The following is a 16,120-nucleotide window of genomic DNA, read 5'->3' as shown; positions in this document are numbered from 1 at the left end:
TAAGAGAGTGAGGTCTATTGATAAAAACAGTGAGACAAAATTCTGTGTTTTATTCTTTGCCACTGACTTTATGACAATGAGCGATTCTATGAATTTCTCTAGGTTTCATCTCTACCATACATTTATTCTCGAGAGTTTTATCCCATCTAGTCTGACTGTAGTAGTGGACATTCATTGTAAAGTTTCAAACTAGCAGCTTCCAGGGATGTCTGAATTCACTACTAGCTACCACTCTTTAAGACGCATGGTATACTCCTTGTGTGACAGTATTGTATACTTTTTCCTTAAATGCGTGACAAGATTTATCGTTAGTGAGGAAGGAACTGGAGAAGATTTTAAAGACACTTCGATCAAGCAAAACACAGCTTTCAGGTCAGACGCATGCTCAGAATTACAGCTATGTCCACTGGATGGTTTTTACTCCTGAATCTTTCATCCTCCACACTCTTTCTCTCTCTTTTGAAACTCAGTGGAACAAGGACCTGTCATTTTATTGGCAGGAGAATATCCACGGGCAATTACGGTGGTGTGGAAATATAGTGGAAGCCAAAGTACCCCTGCATATATCAGCAATGAATTTATCTCTGGATCCCAAAAACAAAGCAAAAGAAACTCACTCAGCCAAAGCATGAAAGACACAATCATCGACACACAGAAAAACAGGACTGGAAGGGACCTCAGGAGGTCAATCCCCTGTTTAAGGCTGGACCATCCCCTTCTAAATCATCTCATCTATATGTTTGACTATGTTTGCTTTTAAATGCTGCCCAGTGTTGGAGACTCCATGACTTCTCAGGTAGTTTGTCCCAGTGCTTAACTACTCTCACCATTAGAAATTTCTTCCTAATATCCAGTCTCAATTTCTACTGTTAGGGCATGTCTACACATGCATCTTAATGTACATTAGCCTATTTTAATGCACATTAAAGCATCACAAAAACGATGCTCTTTAACTATGTGCATTAAAATAGGGCTATGCACATTTTTCTAGTACCTCACAATGGAGGTACTAGATTTAATGTGCATTACCTAAAGTGCACTAATGAACATATAGACATGACAGTTTAAAACTATTACTTCTTATTCTGTCCCATATGGCCACAGAAAAGTCTATTGCCATCTTCCTTATACCCACCCTTCATGTATCTGAAGACTGTTATCAGATCCCTCTTCAATTTTCACTTCCCTGGACTAAATAATTTCTGGACTAATAATCATTCTTCCAACCTTCCTTTGTAAATCATGTTTCCTTAGATATCTAATAATTTTTGTTGCTCTCTGCTGGGCTCTTTCCAGCAAAGAGCTTTACCTTGATGCAGAGCCAAGGGTATGTCATTAATTGATGTGGAAGTTGAAGCAGGCAGATGTGGGGCTGGGTGGGACACACAGCATAACCATTAGGTCTCTTGTTGACAGAGGAACACCAGGCAGGATGTTGGAGCATCTCCCATTCTTGAAATTGGTATCAAATCTTTAACTTCCAGCTACCCCTGGACCTCTGTCTAATATTATATGGGAAGGATGACGCCTCTAATTATGCATCTCTCCTCTAGCAACAAAGTTGCTTTCACTGTCAACTCTGGGATAGAGGCCAAGGCCAGGTACTGGATCGTTCTGGGCACTGGTGAGGGAGCAGTCACCAAGATGTATTTGATCCTGTACCTGCTTCAGTGATTGGGGTTGCTCTCCTTTAAATGGGTAAAATAAGAAGCTAATCAAGCCCTTGGTTACAACCATGCATGCCAATTGATTCTGGAGAGCAGCTGAGAGCAGAATTTAGGTCCAATTGTTATGTTGTGCAGAGGACTATACTTCAAGTTTTCCAAGGTAACCAGCTTAGCCTCCCAACATAATACTGTTTATAACATTTTCAGCAGAAGTTAAAAATAGGAAAAGTGAATTAGTCTAAACACAAAGCACTATTGATATAAGCCAAGGACGATACTGGAATCATGTTTGTGAAACATGAGGAATGGGGGTCCAGATACCAGTGCACCAGAATTGATGGGCTGGAAATTAGGTCTATCTGGTGAATAAAATGATGAGAGGTGGGGCTATTCCACCCATCACTCCTCTGGGGGTTGCTTATGTGGCAAGCTAGATGACAGCAAGCAGAATTTAATAATGATAACAGGAAGACAGGTGGACTGAAGGAGAGAGTATTACAATGACAGCTGCCTTTTCCTACTCCACCCAATTTTTAATCTTTTCTTTTGCCTCCTGCTAAATATAGAGTCTGGTTGGCCAACTAAGACTGTTTTGTTTTTTTATGTGACACTCCTATGAGACCATGTTCAAAAAAACAGCTAAAAGCAATGTCTTAAACAGCCCAATGCTGGTAGAAGGCTGAAAGAGTTTGTAGTGGCTGGTAAGACCAGGTGGTCTGCTTGTGTGCAAATGTCATCATGAAGGGACATATTAAGCAACTGGTTATATCTTACATGACGTACAAAATAATGGAAATGAAACATGGATGTAGAAGTAAGTGTTTACATTTGGACAATGTGTACATCAGACTATAAACTAGACTTTTTAAATGGGTACTTGTCCTTGCTGGCTAAGCATTTGAGGTTCTTTGAGCTGCTATTTTAATAAAGTGGAAAGAAATGAGAAGTGTGGAAATTGGTCTTAACAAGTTTATATTGATGTGAAAATGTAAATATATTGAGTGAATGCAAATAAAGCTATACATCTGCATAATTTGAATAATGTCATGTTTATTTTCAGTTTATATATGATAATAATCATAATGATAATAATTTCATAGATTTCATAGACATTAGGGCTGGAAGGGACCTCGGAAATCATCGAGTCCAGTCCCCCGCCCGAAGAGCAGGAGATCAGCTGGGGTCCTAGGATCCAAGATCAGCATCCAATTTACTCTTGAAGGTGTTCAGTGCAGCTGCTTGAACCACCTCCGAGGGCAGGCTGTTCCAGACCTTGGGGGCTCGGACAGTAAAGAAATTCTTCCTTGTGTCCAGCCTGAAACGGTCTAGCAGGAGTTTATAACTGTTCGACCTCGTCATCCCTTGGGGCGCTCTGGTGAACAGACGTTCCCCCAGGTACTGGTGGTCACCCCGATAAACTTATAGGTGGCCATCAGGTCACCCCTGAGCCTGCGCTTTTCCAAGCTAAAGAGCCCCATGGCTCTTTAATATCTATAACAATAATAATAATGCCCTTAAAATTAAATAAGGAGGCCTGATACAACATCCACAGATGTCAGTTGTAAATTTTGAACTGAGTTTCATTTTGGATCAGCCTCTACATTCCTACTGCAGAGAGTAGGAATTTGATCAGTGATAGAGAAAACCCAGATGAATTTTCTGATTTCAGGGTGAGTTTTCAAAGCAGCAGCTGGAAACGTATTCAGCAAAAATCATTGCAATAATTCAGACAATAAATACGAAAAATCCTACAAAGGCATTTCTACAGTAGCTTGTCAGTGTAATTCCATACACTTTTCTAAATAAAAACACCTGCTTGCTTGTCACTAGCTTCAAAATTTATTTCATTTTAGGGAAAGCTGTGTTTAAGAAATGATGTATATTATTAACATTCTGGTTAGTGAACAGATGTTACAGTTAACTGTAATGGCTGCTGACTAGGAAATCTGGGAATCTGTGAGGTGACACATCTGTATGCTGACATTCAGAGCCCATTTTAGAGGCAAAAATTACATAAAGTGCCTGGCATGCCATTGGAAATAAAAATCACAATCTTTTTTTAATTGGAAAATACACAGCTGACAATATCAGACAAAAAATGAAACTTGTGCCAGATGTTAGCAATTTCCATGACCCACTTTTTTCTCCTAAGCAGGATATTATGGAAACACCGAAGTTTCCTTTAGAGCGATAGGAAGGTAGAATGATAGGATTAATTGATTACATACTTTTTCAAGAATCTCATCTGGATACGGCCTGAAAAATGAGAGGCTGTACCATTTACCCATATACTGCATACATGTAAACACCACAGGTGGCAGCTCCACTCTGCAGCAGCGAGGGTGAGAGCGGGAGGAGCGGAGGATTCAAGGTTCTTTGTTAACTTTCCAATGAAAGGATAACTAGTAGTAGTCCAAGGGACTGATTTCTGTAAACTGGCCACCAGAGGACACTAATATAATATAATATAATATAATATACACACACATCTGCATTTGACACATTCATTTACCTTTCCCTTGCAAGCTGTCTTTAAAGACAGTCTTATGCTCTCTGAATGGTTGCAAAAGTTATGTGAATAGCAATGCAGTTTTCTCAGTCTAAGCAAGATCCAGAAAAAGAGGGTATGGCAAATAGAAAAAATGCTGAGAATGCAATTCTGGCAAGTGGCACACAAGGTTCTTTGGGTAAATCTTTTATTAGATCAACCAAATAGTTGGAAAAAAATGTTCTTTGCAAGCTTTCAGGCACAAACACCCTTCTCCAGGCATAGGGAGAGCGGGCTCTCAAGTGACATTTCTTAAAAGAGTATAACCAAATTTCCCCACCACAGTAAGCCCATTGTTAACAACCACACACACGCATTCCAACCCTATTAAACAGAAAGAGCAAACCAGCACTGATTGACTCTGACGGCCAACCATGACTCCTTTCTCTTGTAGAGAAACATCTCATATTCCACCTATAACTGTAGTGACTAAAATGTCACTCCCAGAAGATGACTTTTTGACAGTTTATGTGAAAGGTGATGGTCTGCATCCATTACCACAGAATTCACTATTGCAACTGAGGGTTGGTGACAGTCTCAACGAAAAACAAAAGGGATCAAGCCACCTGTATGATCAGTCTCAACAGAAAACCAAAAGAATGAATAATCAACTATTGGATATCCACATTTTTTTTGCAAAAATCTAGTTGGTCTAACAGAAGATATCACCTCTACCATGAGTCCTGATTCCTAGTCAACTATGACTCACTTGTCCCAAAAGATGACCCCTTTAAATCCAATCTGAGATTTTCATTTTGAGGAGCCTAAAAGCAGGGCAGCGGCAGAGGGGCTAGGGTTTTGGTATAGATTTAAAAGAACAGGCTTAAGCCATTTGCTACTTAGCGGCTGCACCTACACGTGTGCCTTACTGCAGAGTTGACTAATTAGCTATGCAGTCAAGTGTCACTGTGTACACGTATGATGGTATTAGGGTGCAGTAAACTAATTCACTCTGCTGTAAGATAGTACTGGTGGGAACACAACTAGCTTATGGCAGAGTAATTACGTGCGAAGAATCACATGTGTAGACAGTGACTGGGACTGGCTGGGGTACGAGGGTGCTAACGAGCGGGGGTGCCTGCCCCATGGCTCTGCACTTCAGCACTGGGTGGGCACGAGAGTGCTACCACGCCGAGCCCAGGGCTGGCCCCCCCAAGCCCGCTGCCAGCCCAAGTCTTCTCCGTCCCAGCTCAAACTGCTGTTGTCCCAGGTGCACGTGCAGACACGGCACCCAGGCTCAGCTGAGTCTGGCGCAAACTACACCAGAGTTTATTGCACTGCATTCATCAAAGGTGTAGATGCACCCAGGCTCTCCTAAGCCATAAATTGGTACCTAAAAATTTGGGAAGGGGGCATCAAAGTTGGGTGCACACAATACCAGCCCACATCAGTCCTTTCTGCATTTTAATTATATTATAGCTGACGGGCCACTAGACTCAGGAGGGCCCCTAGCCTGTGTCTCTTATCTTGCATTAGTTTGTTTGAGGGCTTAATCATGAGAAGTGCTCAGCACTGTGTTTTCCATCAATAACCTGCTGGAAGCTGGCCACATACGATCGTGAGGACAAGGCCCCGTTGTGCTGCTCTCATTCAGGCCATTTTTCCATGGAGCAGGTTAATATGCTGCTGTCGGAGGCAGCGGGACTATTTCAAACCAATTTTTTTCCCTATAAAACCAACAACCCCATCCTCCCTTTCCCCTGCTATTGACCTCGCGCAGTGTACTTCACTGTCGTAATGAACAGCTCGTCACAACCCACGACTGCACACCACCGCATTGCTCCGAGACGTGGCAAAGCCCCAAAGGCGTTTTATTTTCAGCAAAGAAGAAACATCAGCGTTTCACATGATCCGCAGCACGGCTGCCAGCCCACGGGCGGGACAGGATCCTGGTTTTCTCTGACTGAAATTTTTTTTTAAAAAATCCCCAATTTTCGGTTTGAAAATAAAGTCACCCCAAATCCACATTGTCCCCATGAGTGAAATGAAACACCTCTCTCTCTATATACATACACATACATACTTATGTACATATGTGTGTGTGTGTGTGTGTGCGTGTGTGTGTGTATGGATAGATCGATATCTACAGATATCTATAGCTAGGTAGATATAGATATATAGGTAGACAGATATTGATCTGTACCGGGGGGGGCGGGGTCCGTCCCGCGCGAAAGGCCGGGGCGCACGTGACCGGGGGCGGGGCCGGGCGGCGTGGGGGGCGGGGCGTCTCCAGGACGACGCGCGGGGATGGCGGCGCCGGGCGGCGATGGCGATCCGTCTATGCGGCGGCACCGGCCCGCCTCGCAGTGCACGCAGGTGCGGGCCGCGCTCCGGGCTCCTGCCCCCAGTGTCCCGGGGCGGCCCGAGCCCCCCGCCCGGGCCCGGGCCCCCCGCCCAGGTGCTGACCGTTGCCCCCCTCACAGGACATCTCCCACCTGCTGACCAGCGCCTTCAGCGAGGCCTACACGGCTGAGCCCATCGGGGCGCAGGCGGGCGCCAGCTTGGTGCGGTCGCGCGGGGGGGACGACCCCCACCACGAGCGGTTCGTGGCCGAGCTGCAGCAGGTAACGCAGGCACGAAGGGCCCCGGGGCGCCCCGCGCTTGGGGACCCAACGCCTGCGTGTCGGTCGCACGTTGAAGGGGATGGGATGAGAGGAGCCGGGTCGGGAGCACCCGCCTGCTCCGGGCAGGACCAGCCCCAGCTACTTGACATCATCCCAGCCAAGCCTTTGTGTAGACGGGTCTTAAAAACCTCCCAGGGTGGAGATTGTGCCACGGCTCTGGGTAACCCCTTCCAGGGCTTCGCCACCCTCCGAGTTACAGAGTTTTCCTGATATCCAACCTCAACCTCCTTTGCTGCCACTGGGGCCCATTGGCTCCTTGTTCTGCCCCCACTGAGAACAGTCCTGCTCCATCCACTTCGCTCCAGGGCTCCCTCCTGTTTGCACCAGGTCTTCCTACCTGAGGCAGGATCAGTCCTTATCCAAACCGGGAAAGGGCGAATTTAGTAGTGGCAACAACCTCCCTGAGGATACGTATTCGCACAGAGCCTCCCAGCTCCCGTTGTCGCGCTCACCTGATGCTCTCGAGTATCTCTGCCGTTCCCTGCTGAGCTGGGAATTTTTGAGAGAGCTCCAGCCACCTCGAGTAGTAGCCATTATAGCTCCCGCAGCAGGGCTGGCCTGCGGATGTTGCAGCCTGCCATCGCAGCTGGGTGACGTCCTTGCAGTCAGTGATGCTCTAATATTGCTCTTTCTTCTGAAGCAGCTGCCAAAGAAAGCGGCAATTCCTAGGCAGGCTTGTCCCACCTCCCTGCTGAAGGCAAGGCTGAGGGAGAAATGTGTTCAGCTACTGAATTCATTCATATATGCCAAGTGCACGGGAAAGCTTGGATGACACCACCTCGACAAGTGCAACATATTTTTATTAATAATATTTCCTGATAAGCACTGAGAGTGTATAAGAAAATAAGTCGTGATTAGGATGGCCAAATTGTGTCTCCATTTTTTTCCTGCTTGTACTGTTTATACAAGCACTCGTTGTGTGGCTTAGGGATATATTGGCACACGCTGCATACATTTCCTTGACAACATATGAGCGGTATGTTTGAATGATTGCTTCTGAAAATGAGCTGATCATTAAAAATAAGGTGTTTTCCAAAAAAGAAGGTAACAGTAAGATTTTTTGGGTTATAAGAAATTTCTGCAAGCAAAAGCCTTGGCACTAGGAGGCAGAAAACCATCTCTGGTTCGTTTGATTTGATTCCTGCATCCAGGAAAACAGGACTGAATAAGCAAGAGTGCATTAAAAAAATCCCTGACTTCATCACTTATTTCTCCTTCTAAATGGAGCCACTTACTTAATCTTGAATATTGGCCAGCAGTAGTAATCCTTTTGCTTTAAAAATGCACGCACTCGTGGGAGCTTTATCAGTCTAAACCATTTGTGCAATATGCATTTTATATTCTATATAAGCCACAGCTAGGAAAAAAAACCTGTATCATCTTGCCAGGGAAGAATAGCACACTTTTAAATAAAACACTAGGGATATGTAGATATAAACTCGTGGAATTAAAACATTCAGCAGTTTCTATTATTTAAGTTCTTTAGTCATAACTCTGGACAGGTTCCCTAAATTCTTTTTGAGTCTGCAGAGAAACCGTAGTACCTCTTGCTGCCTCCGTAGTAGGATGAAATTGCTGGAGTACAGTAGTAGGATGAAATTTTGGGTCATTTTCACTGCTGTCAAAACACTGCTCAGCAGTGAATGTACCCCGGAGGATGCCAGTTCATCATCTTTGCTTGGGAAAATGATGAGCAACCACATTGGAAAGCACTGAGAAGGATCCAAACTGTAGCAGGGGGGGACAAGTAGGAAGGTATTTCATTAGAGTATCCTAGGAAGGCTAAAAAGCTTTTTGATACATAGAAGAGATACTTTATTTACACCACTACTAGACAGAATCCGATATGCTAGTTAGGACCCTGAGTGAGGTCCAAGGATAAATTTTCTTCCTTTCAGTAGTTGGAGAATTAGTATTATTATTCTAATACTATTGTTTTACTAGAATTTTGTTCCCGAGTTTCTTTGAAGGGCATTGCTATAACTGCCACTGGTTGAGAGGTAAATGGTTCAAGTCCAGCACAAGTTAGAAATGAATGCATTTTACTTTGTAAGTTTATCCTTGCATTTAATAGACTCTAGCGGGCTCCCAGAAGGAAACAGAAAGCATTTCTTTTCGTATAGATTCCTATAGTCTATGTACCAAAACCATTCAGCACTTCCAACAGCTAAAACTATGTTTGTTTCTTTGCACTCACCAATCTACATGCCAGCTTCGTGCTGAATATAATCGCCGACTGGCAGAAGCGGACATGGTAGAAAAACATATCATTCAGGCCCGAGCTCGAGCAACAGCAGAAGAAGAAAGGACCCTAAATATGCTGAAAGAAGATACTGGAGAGGACTTCCAGTACCTTGATTTGCCCCCAGGTGAGGTTTCTGCTGGTGATGTGTATACCAGTGCTCATTTATGGGATCCTGAGCACAATCAGGATTCATGTAAGTCACTGGGAAGAATCGCATTGACTTTAGGGAGCTTTGGATTGTGTACTGTATGACTGTAAGAGTCTAATATTCTTAATAGAAAGAGAGAAGCTTGGAGAAGCTGTGAGCAGAGAATCAAAATAAAATATCTAACCTTGCCTTGTGAGAAACTGATTAGAGGTCACTTTTGGGACCTGAAACTTGCCACTAGTGGCTTTCTGCCTAAACTTTTTTGTAAACCTGTGTAAACTGCTATACACAAATACTTCAGTGATTTGCCACAGGCTATTGAGCCAAGAGTCAGAAAGGAGTGGAGGATTATGACATTTCCTGGTTCTCTTGTTGGGGCTGCTGCTGGTGCTGCAGCCAGCATTGCCAGCGTATGTTCCCTCTGAAGACTTCACTGTTTTAGAAACGATGCCCACAGGCTCAGTTTGGTGATGAAAACTCAATCGGGCTTATTGTCCACCAAACACCTACTCACTAACAGACTCCCAGGGGCTAATACTGCATGCTCATGCCTCCTTCAACTAACACAAAAAGTCAAGATGTTCTTGTCTTTTATACAATGATCACAACAAATCACATATTGCATTCTGTCTATGTCTTATACGCCCATCCGGTACCTAATGAACATCCGGTTCCCTGTACATCCCCTCTTTATCTTGTGTGTTTAGGCCATCCTCTACCAGCTTCATTAGTAGCTTTATTAACTGACTTTGTGATGGGTCTGGGTAATTGTTACCAGTCCTCAAACTGTGTGCAACAGTCCTAAGATGCTGCTCAAGTTATTCAGCAGTTGGTGCTGGTTCAGCAAGGCTTACAGTTGCTTTAGTGAGACCTACATTCCCTTCCTTTTTGCCTTTTATGAGGATGTCTCCCCATCATCCCAGAAGAGCCTGATGTATGGATTGAAGATAACCCAGCGGGCTAAACACTTTTGTGGTTATCCTATTATGCCGATCCATACAGTCATACTCCATTGGCCAACATTATTGGTCTGCACATTCCCTCATACAACCTGTGGATGTTTTTTATCCAATTAATTGTCCCATATATTAAGCCTGGGAATGTTAGTTCCAGTCCTTTAATTGAATGGTGCTGTTCTGTTACTTAACAAAGGAGAGCCTTTGTGCAAATTGCCTGTATGGGGGTTAGCTATGGGAACCTAGGCTTCCTTTGTGCATGTTGTTAAGTTATGAATTTCCACGTGTAGCTTTGTCACTGATTAATTAGTACATGATTTACGTTATCTGGGAAGTGGTAAGGTCAGTTAGAGTGCCTGTATTACCTGTAGCCTAAAGAGCATGGGGCATTTGTTGGACTTAAATCCTTCCCAATTTCCTAGGCAAGTTTTTTCCTGCTCCTTTTCCTGCACATGAAGTGGCACTCCTATAATACTTCTTTAGGCTATATTACCTTATTTACTCATTACTCTGCACCAGGCAGGGCCAAGTTTTTTCTGTATTGTTGACACTGACAATGACATAGCACTCGCAGAGCAACTATCCATTGTCTTTGGAACAACACGCCTGGTTGATTTTTAGAACCTGTTTCAGTTACTAAATGAACAGTAGGGTAATGTTGCACGTAGGTGTCCTTTACAAAAATTCCCATGCTATTAGTATAATATACCCTTACTGGAGGAGTGATCTATCTGGGATATCTCCATTAGGATTTGGAGACTCCCCTCTGTTTAAGAAGATGGAATAAGGTAGCATTTTTAAAATCTTGGGCAATTAGATGCATATCATCAATTATTATTATTGATTAGTGTTGATTGAGCAACAAACTGATAATGCTTCTTTTTTTTCCCTGTTCTATCACTTTAAATATTCCGTTTATTTTTAAATGTAAGTGTTTAATAAGTCCAGTGTTCCATAAGGACATGCCAAGCCCAGAACATCCTACTCCGTATCCATAATACTTCTCTTGGAGTGGATTGGAAATGCTCAGGGTTGAAGCTCAGTATTGATTTCTGTGTTAAACCATTTTTGATAACTTCTAGGACACTGTGGATATAGTGATTTGGGAGAAATTGAGTGGTAATGATCTTCACACAAAACCCATGGCTGTTCAGCCTTTACAGAGACAAAACTACCGCCAGTCTATGATGGAGACCTCTTTTGCAAACTTAGGTTTCTAATCTCTTTCCCTCACCATCTGAGACTATTACTTTTCACATTCCATTTCTCTTATTTTGCTGACCAGGCTTCTTGTAACATTTAGTTACACCTAAGCTAGTTGTAACAGGAAGTCTGCTGCTTGCCTGGAGCCCAGATCCGAGATGTTACTGAGGCTCATCTGGCCATCTGACTAGTATTCAATGCTGCTCACCTATGTGAGCACCAATGATACTGCCAGGGGAGACTCTGAGTGACTATCAAAAGTGACTACAGGCTCTGGGTACAAGGGTGAGGGGGTGGATGCTCAGGTTGTGTTCTCGTCGATCCTTCCGGTCAAGAGAAAAGGCCTGGGCAGAAGCAGGTGCATCCTGCAGATCAACACCTGGCTGCACAGGTGGTGTCACCAGCAGGGCTTTGGCTTCTTCCACCATGGGATGTTCTTCCAAGAACTGCAAGAAGGACTGCTGGAAAGAGATGAGATCCACCTGATGAAGAGAGGGAAGAGCATCTTCGCAGACAGGCTCACTAACCTAGTGAGGAGTGCTTTAAATTAGGTTTGCCTGGGGATGGAGACCAAAGCCCTAAGGTAAGTGGGGAAGCTGGAGACCTGGAGGAAGCAGAAGTGGGGGGGGGCAACAGGGGAGGTGCTGTCATACTTCCTGAGAAATCAGGGCAACCGACTAGTTGCCACAGGTACCTGTACACGAATGCGCAGAGCCTGGGAAACAAGCAGGAAGAATTGGAAGTTCTTGCGAAGTCCATGAACTATGATGTGATTGGAATAACAGAGAAGTTGGTGGGAGCTCGCAGGACTGGAGCACTGTCATGGATGGGTACAAACTTCAGGAAGGATAGGCAGAGGAGAAGAGGAAAAGGAGTTGCACTTAGATAGGCCTGTTGAGAGTCTCTGCATTAGGGTCAGAGGGGAGAGCAACAAGGGTGATGTGATGGGGGTCTGCTATAGTATTTAGTTCTCAAATTTCTGAACAGAAGAAGGCCCATGTCACATTTTTAACTAAATTAAAACTTTCTTCAACTAGGCTTCAGACCTTTTCATCTAATATGTAGTAAATTTGCCATGCGTGGTTTTTGCTACAGGTGAACACTTGAACAAGTTATTCAAGTGTTGCAGCTGCACTTGTGACTTACAATTATACTTTTTATGAGCTGTTACACTGATTAGTCAGTTAAGACCTTGAGTTGCATTTTGTCAAGTGGCTCCCCTCTTAGCCACAGCATTCCAGGATATTGTATTTCCAGCCCTGTCATTTCCTGTTTTACCTCCCATGTAATATCTTTATCCCTGTGGAATTGAGATTCCAGTATGCATACACAATTTAGGGTAACGTTTTTGCTCTCAAGAGTTCACAGTAGTTTGCAGGAAGAATACTACCATGGGTTGTTCAGGAACTAGATGTAGCTTTTTTCTCTGGGTTTATCTTTCCCCCCCGTTTTTCATATATTGTAACCTGCTTAGGGGGTTCCTCCCATGTTTGTAGTTAGAGGTGTATTAGTGATAGGTGTCAAGGTAAGATTGGTATGACAATTAACAGTTTCTTATCTGAGCAATACACCAACACCATTTATACAATCTTTGAGACCCTTTGTTTGTGAATGCTGAAAGTTAACTAAACAGATGTTTTTCCTTGTTGCTTTGCGGGGGAGCTTGCTTTGTACATGTGACTTACATTCAAGTTAGTCCAAGTGCATGACAAATTTAGAGGTATGACTGAGGCTTTCACAGTATGCCATACTTTTTTTCAGGCCTTATGTTTTGCATTTTAAGGTTAATTCAGTCCCAGCCATGCGTATCTGGGCCATGCCACTACAGTATGATACTTTTGACTTTCTGCCCAGGTTTTTTGAGTAAGTTGTTGTTCAGCCAGTAGGTGTCAGCAAATCCATTCTGCCTGCAGCCGAGATCTCCTTGCATCACTGAGATCAGGACCCCTTGTGTTCATTAATACTTCATTAACTGCAAAACAATAACAATTGCTTCTCTTTTCTGCAAAAAATTAAATTAGGTAGATGGATGGATAGATAGCAAGCAAGAAAGAAAAAAATATAATTAATTTTTAGTCTACATCAGTGAAAATAGGACACTGTCTGTAAAAATACAAAACAAAACAGGTAAGAGACAGTACACGGATTAAACTTTGCATATTTTGCTAAGGCTGCAACTGAACTCCAACTGACTACAAGTATCAAGCACAATAAAAAGTCCTTTTTTAGATATGTGGGGAGCCGGAGGAAAAGCAAGGGCAACATTGGACCCCTGCTGAACCAGATGGGACAACTGACAACTGACGCCCATGAAAAAGCCAACTTGCTAAATGGATACTTTGCATTGGTATTTCATCAGTCCCATGGGACGCCCCTGCCCATTACAGGACTGGAAGGCCTGCGTGAGGGAGATTCCTTGCCCTCCATCAATGATGACCTTGTGAAGGAACACCTTGAGAAGATGGATACCTTCAAGTCAGCCAGCCCTGACAGTTTATACCCAAGGGTACTCAAGGAGCTGGCGAGCATCATAGCCCAGCCCCTGGCATGGATCTTCGAGAACTCCTGGTGCTCTGGTGAAGTGCCCAAAGATTGGAAGAAGGCCAATGTGCCTGCTTCAGGAAGGGGAGGAAAGTGGATCCAGCAAACTACAGGCCCATCAGCCTGACCTCCATCCTGGGGAAGGTCCTAGAAAAGATTATCAAAGAGACCATTCTCAACAGACTGGCAGATGGCAAAATCCTGAGGGATAGCCAGCACAGGTTTGTTGCAGGTAGGTCGTGCTTGACCAATCTTATTTCCTTTTATGACCAGATGACCTATCACCTGGACAAGGGAGAAGACATTGATGTCATATATCTTGACTTCAAAAAGCCTTCAATTTGGTATCCCATGGATACCTGTTAGCAAAACTGGCTAACTGTAGCCTCGGCTTCACTGCGATCTGCTGGCTGGGGCCTGGGCGGTAGGACCCAGAGGGTGGTGGTTGATGGAAGTCAATCGTCATGGTGCCCTGTCAGCAGTGGGGTCCCTCAAGGCTCTGTCCTTGGACCTATATTGTTCCACATCTTCATCAATGATGTGAACACTGGAGTCAGAAGCGGACTGGCCAAGTTTGCCGATGACACCAAACTCAGGTAAGATGTCCACACTTGAGGACAGGAGGGCGATCCAGGCTGACCTCAACAGGCTTAAGAAATGGGTGGGCAAGAACCTGATGGGGTTTAACACCAAAAAATGTAAGGTTATCCACCTTGGGAGGAAAAACTTGCAGCATGCTTATAGGCTTGGCAATGCTACACTGTCTAGCACTTTGGATGAAAGGGACCTGGGGGTCAGGATTGACCACAAGATGAACATGAGCCTTCAGTGTGATAGTACAGCCAGTAAAGCAAGCAAACCGCTGGCTTGCATCCACAGATGCTTCTCAAGCAAATCCCAAGATGCCATTCTTTCATTGTACTCGGCCCTAGTGAGGCCGCAGCTGGAGTACTGCGTCCAGTTTTGAGCTCCACAATTCAAAAAGGATGTGTAGAAGCTTGAGAGAGTCCAGAGGAGAGCCACGCGCATGATCAGAAGTCAGGAAAATAGACCTTATGATGAGAGGCTGAGAACCATGGGGCTCTTCAGCCTGGAAAAGCGCAGGCTCAGGGGTGATCTGGTGGCCACCCATAAGTTTATCAGGGGTGTTCACAAGGATCTGGAGGAATATCTGTTCACCAGAGCACCCCAAGGGATGACGAGATCAAACGGTCACGAACTCCTCCGTGACTGTTTCAGGCTGGACATAAGGAAGAACTTCTTTACTGTCCGAGCCCCCAAGGCCTGGAACAGACTGCCACTGGAGGTAGTTCAAGCACCTACCTTGATTGCCTTCAAGAGACATTTGGATGTCTATCTTGCTGGGATCCTATGCCCCTGCTGACTTCCTGCCCTTTGGACTGGGGTCTGGGGTCTGGACTTGAACTTCTGAGGTCCCTTCCAGCCTTAATGTCTGTGAAATCTAATGTCTATGAAATATTTTAACTGCATACTATGCTTCCATTGTGGTTGGTTGTTTGCATTAATCAAGAACAATGATGGTTCCATTTTATCCTTAATTGAGTGTGGACCATATGGCAGCACTGGTGATGCAGGGTCCTGAAAGGGTAGCGTAGGGTTTGAGGGTCGTGCAGTGGACAGCAGGAGTGTGAGGTCCAGTGGTGGTGAGCCTAACTTGCCACGAGCAGCCATACCCAGCAGGGCCAAATAGCCCAACTTGTGTTACCCTCCAGCAGCGCAGGAAGCTGGACAGAGAAGCTCCATGGACTGAAGTGGCCCACAGGCCATATGTTTGACACCCCTGTTCTAGATGTTGAAATGGTCCCTTGTGAGCCTGATGCATTCCTTTTTGTGCATGTTAATTTTTTTGAATATCTTCCTTCATTTCAGGCTGCCAGCCTATGTTCCCAAGTTTTTTCCATCACTTCCTTTATTTGGAGTAACAGTTGACCCATATAGTCAATCTAATATAAGGTGTTGTACCTGTTGTGGGATTATTAAGACATCATTCACTATTCATTTGGCTAATAAATCCTTTTCGTGTTTTACTGGAACACCTTGCCACTGCAAAGAGCATTGTAAGACTGTACTTCAGGCCTACAGATTGAAAGCCTCTGCTCAGAGCATCCCTCCCTCTAAAAATACCTTTTCACAGTGATCTGAAAGAAAGCAAAACCTATTCTGGGCT

General features: G+C 44.3%; 1 protein-coding gene across 7 annotated transcripts in view; it reads left to right on the top strand.

Annotated features, from left to right (window-relative positions):
- The first annotated feature begins 6,442 nt into the window (after positions 1 to 6,442).
- DLEC1 (DLEC1 cilia and flagella associated protein) overlaps positions 6,443 to 16,120 on the top strand; it is a 60,430-nt gene continuing 50,752 nt past the window's right edge. For all 7 annotated transcript variants that reach the window (XM_090047792.1, XM_090047793.1, XM_090047791.1 and 4 more), the window contains exons 1-3: positions 6,443 to 6,531; positions 6,639 to 6,779; positions 9,052 to 9,208. In XM_090047792.1, coding sequence (XP_089903918.1) covers positions 6,463 to 6,531; positions 6,639 to 6,779; positions 9,052 to 9,208 — 367 coding nt within the window. In that variant the 5' untranslated portion in view covers positions 6,443 to 6,462. The remainder of the gene's footprint in view (positions 6,532 to 6,638; positions 6,780 to 9,051; positions 9,209 to 16,120) is intronic.

Source organism: Crocodylus siamensis, chromosome 5 (assembly GCF_052110815.1).
Source record: "Crocodylus siamensis isolate JL-2025a chromosome 5, ASM5211081v1, whole genome shotgun sequence".
NCBI classification, from domain to species: domain Eukaryota; kingdom Metazoa; phylum Chordata; order Crocodylia; family Crocodylidae; genus Crocodylus; species Crocodylus siamensis.
Note: the sequence above shows the minus strand (reverse complement) of the source record. Positions and strands in the feature narration are given on the sequence as shown.